The sequence below is a fragment of the Octopus bimaculoides genome, chromosome 3, assembly GCF_046866305.1.
Source record: "Octopus bimaculoides isolate indiv1 chromosome 3, ASM4686630v1, whole genome shotgun sequence".
NCBI lineage: Eukaryota > Metazoa > Mollusca > Cephalopoda > Octopoda > Octopodidae > Octopus > Octopus bimaculoides.
This window is the reverse complement of record NC_142930.1, coordinates 69,324,407-69,340,424: the sequence shown is the minus strand read 5'-3', so window position 1 is coordinate 69,340,424 and position 16,018 is coordinate 69,324,407. Positions and strand designations below refer to the sequence as shown.

At 38.5% G+C, this 16,018-nt stretch overlaps 2 protein-coding genes across 6 annotated transcripts in view; both read left to right on the top strand.

Annotated features, from left to right (window-relative positions):
• The window catches only part of LOC106880939 (rho GTPase-activating protein 44), a 225,981-nt gene extending 223,181 nt beyond the window's left edge, over nucleotides 1-2,800 (top strand). For all 3 annotated transcript variants that reach the window (XM_089349202.1, XM_089349199.1, XM_089349198.1), the window contains one exon: nucleotides 302-2,800. In XM_089349202.1, coding sequence (XP_089205328.1) covers nucleotides 302-330 — 29 coding nt within the window. In that variant the 3' untranslated portion in view covers nucleotides 331-2,800. The remainder of the gene's footprint in view (nucleotides 1-301) is intronic.
• A 9,603-nt stretch (nucleotides 2,801-12,403) lies between these two features.
• The window catches only part of LOC106880937 (outer dynein arm-docking complex subunit 4), a 41,230-nt gene continuing 37,615 nt past the window's right edge, over nucleotides 12,404-16,018 (top strand). The window contains exon 1 of one of the 3 annotated variants that reach the window (XM_089349192.1): nucleotides 12,404-12,797. In XM_089349192.1, coding sequence (XP_089205318.1) covers nucleotides 12,792-12,797 — 6 coding nt within the window. In that variant the 5' untranslated portion in view covers nucleotides 12,404-12,791. Of the gene's footprint in view, nucleotides 12,798-14,445; nucleotides 15,047-16,018 lie in introns of those variants that run through there. The other 2 variants (XM_089349193.1, XM_089349191.1) reach the window with 2 other exon arrangements.

The window sequence follows — 16,018 nt, the reverse complement described above, 5'->3', positions numbered from 1 at the left end:
TTTCAGTGAATAGGCATGCTAGCTAATATAGCATCACACTAACAGCTAATTGGTTGAGAAGAATTAACTCAAAATTAATTTCAGTCATAAATTAAAGTTGCAGTTGCGACTTCACTTCATTAACATGCTACGGATATGGTCTTCTCTTTCTTAAGACCTTATACAAGTTTATATTGCAATAAAATGTTCCGATATATAACTTGAATACATACATATGATATATTTCTTATGATCAAATTGTCTTCATCCTATTTTTTTTTATGCTTGTGTTATAATATTGTCATAATTTCTGTTATTTCAGATACAGCAACAGAAGAAAACTCTTCATGAAAAATACAGGATTCAAGAAGAATAAATTTTTGTTTGAAGTTTAATAAAAAAAATGTAATTGTTATGAGACTGCTATCTCATTTACCCCCATCTCATCAATCCATAATTTGTATATCCTAATCTTTTTGCCCCTTAAGTTGTGTATTTTCATCTGTTTGATCCTATGTTTCCTCACATCACAAAAAATGAATTTATTTTCCAAATTTTAAAAAATATATTTTTGATTAGCTTTAAATTTTTTGTTTGGAAAATAATGTCCGTTATAAATCTCTTCATCTAACAAATGTGGTGATATTAGTTGGATTTAAAGTTGAGGTAATTCTGTACCCCAACATATCACAGGCTTTTATTCAGAGGAAAAAAAATTGATCACAGTATTGTAAGGCATCAATTAAACCAAGCCTCTGTTGGTAACAGTGGTAAATTCTACCTCCCTATTTACAGTTAGTTGGCACATCTATCAACAGATAACATTTGTTGGGTTTTTGTTTACATTAAAGGCTGAAACTATCAGTTGTAACTATATTGATGTAAACATTTATTTTATATTGATCATTATTTCCTTTAAAAATCATGAACTTGTATTTATTAATTTTAATAAAATGCAAATGGTCAGAGCTTCAGAAAGAGAGAGATATTATATCAGCCTGGTCAACAGCAACTGTCCATTTAACAAAGACCTTATATTTCTTAAATTTCTCTTAGAAATAGGATAAGATAAGTATAACCCTTAAGATCTAAAGTAGGTATTTCTCTTGTTGTTTATCCTCGGAATTTTCCATGCCAACTACGGAACATTATTGTACATTTACTTATTTGATTGCCTCCTCATCGCTTCAGCAAATGCTGTGAAGTCTATGTCTTCAGTGAGGAGGCTAATAAGACTGATTCATGCCAGATTTATTTTCTGTGCTTATCAGAATCATTAAAATAACATTGGTCATTTCCTCACTGAATAATTATTTTTGATTAGGGGATCTTTTCGTTTGGCTGCCACTTTTCAATATCTTCAATTTTGGTTCCAATTGATTTCATATTCGGTGTAATGAAGTAGTTTTGTATTCTAATAATTGACATGAAATTCATTTTCACCATAAATCAATTGACAAAATGTTATTAGCTTTTAAAATTTGAAAATTTTGGATAGTTTTAGCCAATCATAAGCCACAGACACATTCATGCCTGTTTCCATAGTAACAAGTCAAACATGAGAACCCTTTTATCTGTGAGAAAGCACATGTGTTGACAAATATATTCTATGGAAAATCACATGCAGTTGTGAAATGTGCTAAAAGTAATTTTTTTTTTTTTTTTTTGAGTTATCATGTGAATTTCCTTGTGTAGAATACAAATAAACAAAAATTTTCTGAAAATTCCAAAAAATAGAAGAATTGCATCAGTATTTCATTTGTTTACAGTTTCAGATTAAAACGTGCTATTTTCAGAATATTGACATGTGCAGTCATGCCCAAAATGACAGCTTCTAAATCCTGTTTTCTGGCTGGGTAAAAAATTATCAAACTTTAAACCTCTATAACTTTTTTTTTACAAATTTTTCTGGAAAAAGTGAAATACCTCCTGAGATTCATGTGGAAAATTACATTAATACACCAAATTTTAAAATTTTCAATAAACTCTAAAATTTCCAAAGGTGCAGCCAAACAGAAAAGGTCCTTAATGCTGTTCACAACAACAAGTATGTGAATGGTAACTTAACTATTGTTTTTCATATGGATGATGGAATCTTTGATTAATTTATCCTCTACGTTTGAATGAATTTGTTATATTATACAGACAAGAAAGTAATATTTCGAATATGGTATCACTGTGAAAACAGCAGAGAAATTGGGTATTATTACCCTTGTGAGATAGAAAAAAAGTTGTCAACAAACAGCCACGGGACATGAACCCACAACTTTCAGAGACCGGCTGAGTACTTTACCATTAAGCTAAACTGCCTACTGACAACAATCTCCATCAAATTTAAATGCTAAATATATAGCTGTTTTGAAATGCAACAACAACATATATATAAACTAACTTATGTTTGCTTTTTAGAAGCGCCGAATGTGTATTGTATTATACAGACAAGAAAGTAATATTTCAAATGCAGTAATGCCATGAAAACAGCAGAAAAATCGGGTGCAAGATGGAAAAAAGTTGTCATGGGACAACTTTTTTCCATGTTGCAAGAGTAATAATTTCCATTTTTTTTGTTGTTTTCACAGTGATACTGTGTTCCAAATATTACGTTTTTGTCTTATACAGTTTGTCTTATATGAAACACATCTGATGCTTCAAGAAAACAGATATAAGTTTGTTTATATATATATATGTTGTTGTTGAATTTGTTATTATTTCTTAAACTTGAATCCAGTTCAAAATGTTAACATCCTGTTTTCCTTTTCTGATTTATCAATGAAAATATATTTCTTATAACACAATAAAACAAACAAGTTAACATCGTTAATGTTGTTTCCAATTTATCTCATCTTATTCAAAATCACCTGCAACCATAAACATTGAACTTCTTCTACTCAGAATTGATTCAATTTCTGTACTAGAGAATCCACAAGAATATTGCAAAAATAAAAGCAAATACATGATTAATTGAAAAGAGAGGAGAAAGAAAACGGAGAGAGAAAAAGAGGATAAGGCAAAGAGGGAGAAAGAAAAAAGGGAAGAGAGAAGCATCTATGACATGAGGTAGAGGGAACATAATATTTATTATTTGATTAAAAAGTTAGTTGAAAGTAGTGATGATATAGAGGAGGAGGTTAAAGAAAGGCAGAGAGTAGGGGTGGGGGAGATGGAGGAGGTGGTGGTGATTGGATAGTGAAAAGTGTATTTTTTATTTTAATTGAACTAAGTTTTGTTATACCACCTATCACTTAACACATGCACGTAAGTGCAATTCCATGAAATATTCATGCTTATTTACGTGGCAGATATATGCAATTTAACTAAAGGCTGTATCATATATACGGGATGTTTTTTCTTTTGTTTATGGGGAAAGTAGGAAAATAAGAATGGATATTTATTTCATGAATGTTGTGTATTAAGTCTATAAAATTCTGCATAAAGTACATATATAAAGTGCATTAAGTAATCATTGTATTCCAATTTCCTTCACTTTTCAATGAAGTAGATGAGCGACTATCTTTCCATACAGATGCAACACAGGCTACGCTTTCAGGTTTTTTGGATAAAGTTTTCATAAATAACCCAATAGGTTTACCATTAATTCCATGAAATATTCATGGATCCTGCTAGTAGTTCTAACCATTATATATATATGTATATTTTGAGAATCCTCCTAATGTATAAGGCTGTTTATTTTTCATTTTGAAAAATATCCTATTCCATACTTGATAATATAAAGCATTTTTTTTTAAATGAAAGTAATTTATTAAAACAGAAGACAAAACACGTGTGCATGCACATGCACATACACACACAAACTGAATCATGATTTCTCTAAATTTCAAAAAAACTTATTTGTCTTGGCAAAATGCAGTTGTAAAATTATTACAAAGAATAGTAACGTCTAATCCAGTCATGGACAAACTGCAGCCCAGTGATCTTCCTGAATGACATGCCTAATGAAAAATTACTTTCAATTTTCTCATGTGGTCCACTTCTTAAAAAAGGCTGTCCATGCCTGGTCTAATCCAAAACATGAAAACCTTGTTCATTCTGAAATACACCTTACTTTTCATGCCAAAATCACACCTTTTTCCCTCATCTGTGTCTATCTTTCTGTCAGTCTGACTGTGTGAGAGAGAGAGAGAGAGAGATCTCATTCTTCCATTTATAGATGGTCTCTCATCTCCACCATCTTATATCATTCTCCCTTTCTGGCTACGTCACTTATTAGTCCAATGGAAAGTATTACATATAGCTATAAATATGGTAATAAGGGAAATGCTGCTTGTTAATGATCACACACTTGTATCCCATAGTGCAGAGCACATGCTGAGACTGCTTGGATGCTTTTGGTAGTTCAATCACAAAGTTTGACTTGGATATTAACAGTTGGAAGACTGAAATTCTCTATCAGCTAAATCCTGACATGACACAATCTGAGTAGAGGCAAACTACATTTAGCTATCTCAGCACTGCAAATGGTAGTGATGGTGGACTTAATAAAGAAAAAGACCACAGTATGTGTAAGGCCATACTGATCAAGAAAGCAAGTGTAGAACAACAAACATGTTATGTATTGGATAACAGTATTATCCACCTTATTGTATGGAGTGAAGGTGTGTATGTTATATGGCTTTGTATTAAGAAGCTCACTTTGCAACAACATTGTTTTGGGTTCAGTCCTATTGCCTTGCATCTTCGGCAAGTGTCTTCTGCTATGGCCCGTAACCCTGGGTCGACCAATGCCTTATGAGAGAATTTGATAGACAAAAAACTGTGAATAAAGCTTGTCGTGTGTGTGTGTGCACGTGCATGTGTGTGTGTGTTGTGTTTGCTACCGTTTGACAACCAATGTTGGTTTGCTTACTTTCCCATAACTTGGCAGCTTGGCAAAAGATACCAACAGAATGAGTATCAAACTTGAACAAAGGAAAGTAGTTTAACTAAGCCCTTCAAGGCGATAACCCAGTATGACTGCAGCCAAATGACAGAAAGAAATACAAGACAAAAGATTAAAAACAACAACAACATAAAACCCTGCATGCAGTCATGTTGAGTCATTCGAGACTCAACATGAATGTCACATAGAAGGACGAGGCCAGGAGCCTCATTTTAAAGAAAGCCAAGTTCCCTTACATAGAAGAGATATTAGTGCAGCGAAATCTCTCATGTCCAAAGAATGAAAGAAATTCAGTTACGAAGGTGAGTACACTTCTCACAGTTAGCCTCTGAATTGAGAAATTATTACAGACCTGATTGAGATACAAGGATGCGATTAAAGGCAACATAATGTGATTATATATTGATACTCATGGCTGGACGACAGCAGCTCCTGTGGAGGAGAGTGCTAGAGTCATTGTCAGAATCGATAGACAAATGATGATGACAGTGGTGAGAATGACAATGACGATGTATCATCATCAATATCATCATCATTTAATGTCTGTTTTCCATGCTGGCATGGGTTGAACAGTTTGACTGAAAACTAGTAAGGTAGGGAGCTGCATCAGGTTCCAATCTGATTTGGCAAGGTTTCTACAACTGGATGCCCTTCCTAATGCCAACCACTCTGAGAGTGTAGTGGCTGCTTTTTACGTGACACCAGCATGGTGCCAGTTACGTAACACTGGCATTGGCCATAACTACGGTCTCACTTGGCTTGACAGGTCCTCTCAAGCATGGTATGTTGCTAAAGGTCACGGTCCCTAGTCATTGCCTCAGTGAGGCCCAATGTTTGAATGGTGCTTTTCACATGCCACCAGCATGGGTGCCAGTTATGCGACACTAGTATTGGTCACGACTACGATTTCACTTGGCTTAACAGGTATTTTCAAGCATAGCATATCACCCAACATTCGAAGGGTGCTTCTTTACATGCTAGTTGCTTTTTTTTGTGTGCTAGATGTATAGTAATAATAATCTGATTCGGTCAACCAATCATTCATATTTATGAGAAAAATAATAAAGCTGACTTGTATGATAAGTCCAATGCATCGAAAGTCTATTTACTAGCATTTGACAATTGATTGATCATTAAAACATACCAGAATTAATAGTGTGAGTCAGATTAAACTTCATCAGTTCGTGCTATGATGGTGCAATTTAAATGGTGTTGAGTTGGCATAATCACCAAGGTTGCTTTGTAGTTGGGACTTCTGAAGAGTGAGATACTTCTTGGAAGAGGACAAAGTGTGGGGTATGGGCCAGGATGCAGGACAGCTCCACTACATATGTTTGAAGGTAATGGAAGGGATGTTGTCAGGGGTAATGACCTTGCTGATTTCAAAAGACTGGAGATATTTCTGTGCACCTTGCTTATACAACATACACGTTAATACAGAAACATCCTATTCTTGTGTGTGTGTGCGCGTGCACGTGTGTGCATGCATGTGTATGTATGTATGTATGTATGTATGTAATGAATAGCTTCCTAGATTTCAACCCTTGGTTCGAAACCAAATCTACAATCAAACAAAAAAGAACAATCGTATCTTTCACTCCACAACAGATCAAAGAAACAAAATCACTTCTTACAAAAGAAGGTGAAAATTTACAATTACACATCCCTCAGAACATAGTAGAACAAACAGAAGAAAAAACAATAATCTACCAAATTTTAAGTATAAAAACAAAAAACCCAAAAACGCAGCACAGGAAAAAACAGAAAAGTGCCTTCGCCCTGTATGGCCACATAAAGAATATATCAATTGGTAGCATAAATTTGCCACTGTTCAAGTTCGTTTCCACAACAAAAAATTAGCGAAGCAGTTTTCGACACTCACTCTTCGCGCTGATCAGCTGATAATGATACCCAGCTATCTTGGGCAATAAAGAATGTGTCTCCAGAGGTAGAGACCCAATGGTTGGTATCTGCCATCTGTTTCGAAATGGAGGAAGCTAATATTTTAGAAATTGCTGTCCTTGAACAGCAAAACTGGGTAGGTAAAAAGATCGAAATACTTCTACAAGTGTGGCGTCCCATATAGGACGCCACACTTGGATGGCTATTATGTTACGATTCTATATTGCTACTGTTTACATTTCACTCAGAGATTTAATAGAGACTATATATATATATATATATATATATATATATATATATATATATATATATATATGGCTAGATAGATAGATATAGATATATGTATGTGTATATATATATATATATATATGTATATGTATATATATATATGTGTATATATATATATATGTGTGTGTGTATATATATATATATATATATATATATATATATATATATATATATATATATATATATATATATATATATATATATATATATATATATATATATATATATATATATATATATATATATATATATATATATATATATATATATATATATATATATATATATATATATATATTTATATATATATATATATATATATATATATACAACAAGCTTCTTTCAGTTTCCGTCTGCCAAAACCACTCACATGTCTTTGATCAGCCCAAGGTGCCACGCAGTGGGACTGAACCTGAAATAGCTAGCTAGCTAGCTAGCTAGATAGATAGATATGTTTCTTTATTAGTCACACAGGGCTGAACACAAAGGGGACAAGTTCTTTTTGGGGAGGAGAAGGAAGGAAAAAAAATTTTTTTTATTAAAAAAGGTGGGGTAGATTTTCGATCAAAAGGGATCGTAAAAAAAAAGGATCAATAGGGATCGTGTATCACAGAAATGTTATGATGTAAAGTGTAAAGAGGGAAACAGATTAGGTTTACTCGTGGGAGGAAAAGCCTACGGAAACGCCTACGGAAAAGACCACGGTAACCTTGACCAATAATGTCATACAGAAAAACACATTACAGTGACTCTCTTTTTACCTTTTTTTTTCTGGTTCCTAGGGTTATGCTCAAGGTGGTTCCGTCGTTTACACGTGCCATCCTTGCTACATTCACCCTTCTTTTTTTGAAGCATTCAGTGGACAGAACTTCCCTCTCTACTCTTACCTTCCTCTTCAAGTGATACTTGAAAAAGTTGATGAGAGATTGCCCAGAGAGGAAAGTCTTTGTCTCTAGACCTTTCAGACGCATCCACCATATACATTCTTTCGCCATAGCCACAAGTACGATGAAAATGGCTATTCCCCCCGTTTCAAGGAAGGAGGCGTGACAATATTCACGATAGACTCGGCTGATAAACTGACTCGTCCCACACGCGATAGCAGTCGTTCGACATAAGCACACAAGTCGGAAATGGTTGGGCACTGTACGAGTGCGTGCAGAACGGTTTCGTTGCTCTGTCCGCGTCTTGGGCAGGTCGGCCCCGTGTTTCTCGAGCCATGCCTGTAGAGCATATCCCAAACGCGTAGCGCTTCCTGATAGCACTGCCAGGTCAAAGATCTCTGGAAGTTGTCCATAGGTCCTGGCCCGAAAGTCGTCTTGAACAGGCGGGTCAGGTATTCCTTGTCAACGCCCAGGTTCACCCCGAGATCGTCGTCGTACCCCACCCCCTCCACTAATCCCCTATAGAATGCTTTGGTTGTGTTGCAGTCGCTCAAGTCGACCCGGGACGGCAGAGTTGCTGGAGAGCAACGCGGTACTCGTGGTGCCATTCGCCCTTCCTCGACCTCTTGTTGATCCACGACTGCAGTTCGGTCATGGAGATGAGTTGCGGGAAAGCTCGCCTCACAAACGGCGACCACACCTGCTCACCGTCGTCTACGTAGAGCCGGAGATATCGCAGCCTCTGCGCGTGTCTGTGCATCATCAACCACGGCATGCCCAGCCCTCCTTTTAATGCGTATTGGCAGCAAATGGAACGCCTCCCTTCCACAAGAAGTGAAAGGGAGAGCGGTAGTAGATGACAGACGCGATGTTCGTGTTCGTCACCTCCGCTCGACCTTTTAGGGACAGTTTCCTCTTGGCCCATTGCCGGGCGAGAGTAGCCACCCAACTCGTTATTTCATCCCAGTTCTTCTCCGTTTGGAGGTCCGGACCAAACCAAACCAGACCTTGAGCAACTCGACCAGTGTTTTAAATTTAAAGCAGAGAGCTACTTACTTTTTGTAAATAAATGTGTTAACATGTAACATTATTGCCCGAAGTTACCGTGGTCTTTTCGTAGGTTTTTCTTTCCACGGATAAACCACCCCATTTCTTGGGAACTTTTTGTATTATTTTAATTTTTTTTTGTATATATCCCAAACGATTTCGATTCCTTTTGATCGTTGTCCCTAATTTTTTTTTTTTTTACTTTGTAGACGACGGTGAGCAGGTGTGGTCGCCGTTTGTGAGGCGCGCTTTCCCGCAACTCATCTCCATGACCGAACTGCAGTCGTGGATCAACAAGAGGTCGAGGAAGGGCGAATGGCACCACGAGTACCGCGTTGCTCTCCAGCAACTCTGCCGTCCCGGGTCGACTTGAGCGACTGCAACACAACCAAAGCATTCTATAGGGGATTAGTGGAGGGGGTGGGGTACGACGACGATCTCGGGGTGAACCTGGGCGTTGACAAGGAATACCTGACCCGCCTGTTCAAGACGACTTTCGGGCCGGGACCTATGGACAACTTCCAGAGATCTTTGGCCTGGCAGTGCTATCAGGAAGCGCTACGCGTTTGGGATATGCTCTACAGGCATGGCTCGAGAAACAGAAGTGCAGCTGGACGGCATGGGCTTGCTTCTCCAGGTGCCGAGCCGCAAGCCCACTGACTTTTCCCGGTTGATTTTCGCTCCTGTTACCGCTTTGTAGTCTTTCAGTGTCTCGCCGACCAGCTTGATGTGCTCTTGGATAGACACCATGAGGTGACGTCGTCTGCGTATGCGAACACGCTCGTCACGCAGATAGATAGATAGATAGATAGATAGATAGATAGATAAATAGATAGATAGATAGATAGATAGATAGATAGATAGATAGATAGATAGATAGATAGATAGAGAACTTTCTTTATTAGCCACACAGGGCTGAACACAGATGGGACAAATACAATGTAGAGTTTTTCTTTTCGAGGGGGACGAAAACAAAGTAAAAAAAAAAAAAATTAGGGACAACGATCAAAAGGAATCGAAATCGTTTGGGATATATACAAAAAAAAAATTAAAATAATACAAAAAGTTCCCAAGAAATGGGGTGGTTTATCCGTGGAAAGAAAAACCTACGAAAAGACCACGGTAACTTCGGGCAATAATGTTACATGTTAACACATTTATTTACAAAAAGTAAGTAGCTCTCTGCTTTAAATTTTTTCCCGTTTCATAGGATCATGCTCAAGGTGGCTTCGTCTTTTATACATGCCAACCTTGCTACATTCACCCATCTTTTTTCGAAACATTCGCTAGACAACACTTCCCTCTCTACTCTTACCTTCCTTTTCAAGTGATACTTGAAAAAGTTGATGAGAGATTGACCAGAGAGGAAAGTGTTTGTCTCTAATCCTTTCAGACGCGTCCACCAGATACATTCTTTTGCCTTAGCCACAAGTATGATAAAAATAGCTCTTCCTTCCCGTTTGAAGGAAGGAGGTGTGACGATATTCACGATAGACTCCGCTGATAAACCAACTCGTCCCACACGTGACAGCAGTCGTTCGACATAAACCCACAAGTCAGAAATGGTTGGACACTGCACGAGTACGTGCAGAACGGTTTCGTCGCTCTGACCGCATCTTGGGCAGGTCGGCCCCTTGTTTCTCGAACCGTGTCTGTAGAGCTTTTCCCGAACGGGTAGCGCTTCTCGGTAGCACTGCCAGGTCAGGGATCTCTGGAAGTTGTCCATTGGTTCTGGCTCGAAAGTCTTCTTGAACAGGTGGGTCAGGTATTCCTCGTCAACGCCCAGGTTCACCCTGAGATCGTCGTCGTACCTCCCCTCCATTAATTCCCTATAGAATGCGATAGTTGTGATGCAGTCGCTCAAGGTCGACCCGGGACGGCAGAGTTGCTGGAGAGCAACGCGACACTTGCGGTGCCATTGCCCTTCCTCGGCCTCTTCTTGATCCACGACTGCAGCTCGGTCATGGAGACGAGCTGAGGGAAAGCGCGGCGCACAAACGGCGACCACACCTGTTCACCGTCGTCTACGTAGAGCCGGAGATGTCGCAGTCTCAGCGCATGTCTTCGCATCATCAACCACGGCATGCCCAGCCCTCCTTTTAATGCATGTTGGCAGCAAACGGATCGCCTGACCATCGGAACGCCTCCTTTCCACACTTTCCTTTCTTTAGTTTTTCCTGTATGCTCACTTCTTGGTGTTTTTACAGGGCTTGCTCTGTTGTCAATTGTTGGTGCTGCTTTTATTGTCTTTTGTGTCGAAGCTTGTGTGGGTAGCAGGGGTTTTCTTCAGGTTTTTTGGTAGTGGTTGTTGTTGTTGTTGTTGTTGCTCTTTTTGTTTTTTGGCGGCAGTTGGACAATCCTTTTTCAGATGTGTCTTGCTGTTGCACAAATAACACTGTGGCATACAAATTGTGTTCTTCTGCTAATTGAATGTTCGTGGGTAAGTTATTGATACACACAGACTCAAGTTTCTGGGTGGTTACCTGTCCTCAGCGTCTGTTAATCACCAGCTAGTGTGTTAATCACTCTGAAGACGAGTAACCACCCAGAAACTTGAGTCCATGGGTATCATGTAAGGCTAGGGATGGGAGCGATGACCTCCACTCGCAAATACTAATTGGACACAGAATGTGTGTTGTTAGCCAGCTGGAAGAGATGCCTTCCTGGGGCTATAAAAGGCCAGTAGCATTGTCCCATATAGGACGCATTATTTGGTTGGCAATTATATATTATGATTCTGTATTGCTACTGTTTACATCTTGCTCAGAGATTTAATAAAGCTGATTTCTTCTTTTTTGAGATCACCGATGGCTTGTCGCTGGAAAAAGCATATAGTATTTTGTGAGTGGGGTTAGTTTTCATCACTAGCTGGTGATTGTTTGATTTTTCTGGCTGCTGCCTTCGTGAGTTCATTTTATTGTACTTCTAATGTTATGCTTCTCTTGTTTTTTGTACGGTTATTCTGTTGAATTGTTGAACCTGTGAAATTTGAACCTCGGTTGTTTTGTTAACAGTTATTTTCACCCGCAGGGGCAGAAAATTCTGTTATTGTTTGAGGACTGTGAACTTTAATTTTTAACTTTTTGCAGGATAAAAATTATACTGTTTAATTTTTTTTTTTTTTTTTTTTGTGTAAGACAATTTATTGGCAAAAATTATCTTTTGTCAATTTTCGAAAAACAATTTTTGAAAATTTGTGTGTCCTGTTAAAGGAATTTCTATATTTAATATGGAATTTGTCACATTAGACGGAATTTAATATGGAATTCACATAATATGGAATTTAATATGGAATTCACATAATATGGAATTTATCACATTAATGCTGTCACATTAGAGTCAATTTTGGACTTCCCAGAGATAGAAAGGGCGAAAGAAAATGGAAAAGAAAGTGCGAAACATGTTCAGAAGGAAAGAACTAGTTTTTCAGCTGCCGTTGGTGGCAATATGGTGAATTTGAACCTGTCTATGGCTTGTGATATGCAGGACACTGAGAGAACAATGCCTGTCATCGCCACAGATGGAGGAAGCAGGTTAAGGAGGGGATCGACACTTTTGAGAGAGCACGTATCCAGCATGAAGTACTTAAGCGAGCTGCGCGAAAGTGCACGGCTCGTATAGTGAACGGGGAAAGCTTGGTCTGCAATGTTTGCAGTCGTGTATGCTTGTCAAGAGCAGGGCTCATTAGCCACCAACGGAGCCGCAAATGCAAAATACAAGTTAGTCCTAGAGCGCACAATGTTCCTGAAGGTCGGCAATGTTCTTCCTCGGTCACGAGTGGACGGCCATCATGTATGTATGTATGTACATTTCTTTTTCTTTTCAAGCAACACCTATACTTGACACTTGTTAAAGCGAGGAAAAGTTTTGCCCAGAATTAATCCCACACTCTAAGCTACAAAGCATGATCCAAAAAGAAGAGCAAGTCGAAATAATTGGGTGCATTTGCAGTCGCAGGTTTTATATCACAGTGTCCTTCTCCCAGTCTTTGTCCAATAATGGCTAACCACAAGACAGCAGTGAAGGATTTCAATTCAGAATTACCTTCTAGATAAATTGCCTCCACCATGCTTTTGTTAAACGCAGGAACTCCATCTACCTCTTATATATTTATACAAACACACAAAAACATAGAAATATATGAAATATAAAATTTTAAAAATATGATTTGATTTGATTTGATCTAGTTTCAGCTCATGAGCTGTGGCCATGCTCGAGCACTGTCATTATATAAATAAAATGAAAATATACAAACAATATCAAGAGGATATAAAAGGAATTATATATATGAATAAATACAAATATAGTTTTGATTTTTACATGTGTGATTTGTAGGAGGAAATGCTTAAGCCATGCAGGCCTGGTCAGCCATCACAGAAGCCATGGGAATCAACTCCTTGCAAATTATGATACAGATATTGTTGACAACAGGATATGTGCAACAGTTGGAGGATTAAAAAGACATGTCAAAAGACTTCATACTATGGCACCAGTTCCTTCTGCCAGCCAGCACAACTGTGCATTATGCATTATCACATAGCATTATCGATGATTCATTTCAGTGATCTTTCTAGCAATGGCTTTGCTTGTGTATGAGAAAGCAACCACTATGTATGTATGTATGAGTGGAGGCTCAATGGCCCAGTGGTTAGGGCAGCGGACTCGCGGTCATAGGATCGCGGTTTCGATTCCCAGACCGGGCGTTGTGAGTGTTTATTGAGCGAAAACACCTAAAGCCCCACGAGGCTCCGGCAGGGGATGGTGGCGAACCCTGCTGTACTCTTTCGCCACAACTTTCTCTCACTCTTTCTTCCTGTTTCTGTTGTACATGTAATTCAAAGGGTCAGCCTTGTCACAGTCTGTGTCACGCTGAATCTCCCCGAGAACTACGTTCGGGGTACACGTGTCTGTGGAGTGCTCAGCCACTTGCACGTTAATTTCACGAGCAGGCTGTTCCGTTGATCGGATCAACTGGAACCCTCGACGTCGTAAGCGACGGAGTGCCAACAACAACAATGTATGTGTGTGTGATTATTCATGCATATACTTGCATATCTAGACATGTATGTATGTATGTATGCATGTGCGTGCGTATCTTTGTTTATTTCCCCACAGCCGCTTGACAACATGTTTGTTTCTTCCCGTCCTCATAACCCAGCAGTCCTGTAAAAGTAAACGATTGAATAAATGACAGGCTTGAGATACGTACTTGGGTCAATTTAGTCGATTAAAACATGGTCAAGGGGTGCCGCTGTCCACCAACTTGAGAAAGAGAAGGAGAGAAGGAAAGAAACAAAGAAACAAAGGGAGATATGAAAAGAGAGAGAGAGAGACAGCGAGAGAAGGAAAGAGTGAGACAGAGCGGAAGAAGTAAAGAGAGAAAAGGAAAGAAAGAGACAGACAGACAGAGGGAGAGAAGGAAAGAGAATGAGAAAGGGAGAGAAAGAAAGAGAGAGGGAAAAAGAGGGACAAAGAGAGAGAGGGAGAAAAGGAAAGAGAGACAGAGAGAGGGGAGAGAAGGAAAGAGAGACAGAGAGAAGGAGAATGAAAGAGAGAGAGAGTTATATGTACCCCCACCCCCACTCGCTACTGATAAGTCGTCAGGGAGGAGATCATATTAGTTCAGGAGCGAACCTTTGTTTATCCTAGTAACGGAAGTTATTTTACTTATCGTTGCGCTTTCATTTTCGATGTTTTATGTGTTCCCACATAAAGGGGAATAAATAAAATAATAATAATAATAATAAAGGATCCGCAAGAAGAGACAAGGGAAAAAAAATTCGTAAAGTTTTAAGAAAACACTAAGCAAGCAGGAAAAAAAAAAAAAACAGCAACTGCTCTAAACGAAATATCTGGGCGGGAATCCAACAGGTACTTTTTTGCTGTCATGCTTGGAAATCGCACGAAAAACAGACGAGACAAAGATGACGACAGCGAAGTGGATAGCGAATCGATTGTAATTCCAGTGACGTTCGAATCTCGAAGAGATGATGGGTTCCATTTCATGCATGTCGGTCAATACAAGAAAGCTATCGAGAGTTTCACTAAGGTAAATATACCGTAGCGCTAAGACTGAAAAGATACCTTCCCACATCGGTTTTTGTTGCTTGTTTGTTTGGTTAATCGGTTGACACCTCTCCCCTCAGTGTCCTCTGGCAAATACAGTTTTCTCCTATTCTTTCTATATAGCGATTAATTTGCAGAATATGACACAAATTTAGGCATAACTACATAAGAATGCCCCCCTCCTGCCAACTTTGTTTCCTCCTAACTTTCAGAAAAATAGATATTTTTAATGAAATTTTCTACAAAAGCATTTCAGATTGTATAGATTACAATTATTTTGAATACTCTCTCTTGAGTTTTCGAAGGTGGTGGTGGGGAATTTCGAATAATTCACATGAGTTGATTTTGTTTCCTCATAATTTTCATAAAAATTGTTACGATAATTGAATCGTAGGCACGCAGACATATATACTAACCCATATCACATATACATCTAAAAACGAAACTTGAAAAAATTGTGATGTCAGTATGTATGTGTGTGCACCTGAAGTAAACCTGCACACGGCTCACTAGGAAAAAAAAAAAAACCTTGGTCTTTTTGCATGGAATCAAGAACCATAACCTCCTAATGTGCCGCAAACCCCTTATCTTTGTTCGCAAAAAAAAAAAAAAAAAAGGATGGGGAAACCGGAATCATTGGAATTTTTTTATGGTGACCTAATATACTACAAAACACATTTTAGTCTGGATGGGGTGGGGTGGAATTCTTGGAAATTTCACTCCTCCCCTTCCCAGAATCATTGGAAACTGCTTGTTTCTTTTGCATTGAATGACTTACGGTGGCCTCCTAATATGCCACAAAACGGGGGTTGGGTGGGGTGGAACCCTCGGAAATTCCCCCCACCCCCAATATTGCTTTCTATGTCTAATGTGAGCAGGATATATGTAGCTCCTTGCCAGCAAACCAGTTTGGCATTGCAGGCTCAATTTCCAATTGAAGCTATTTCACTTGGTC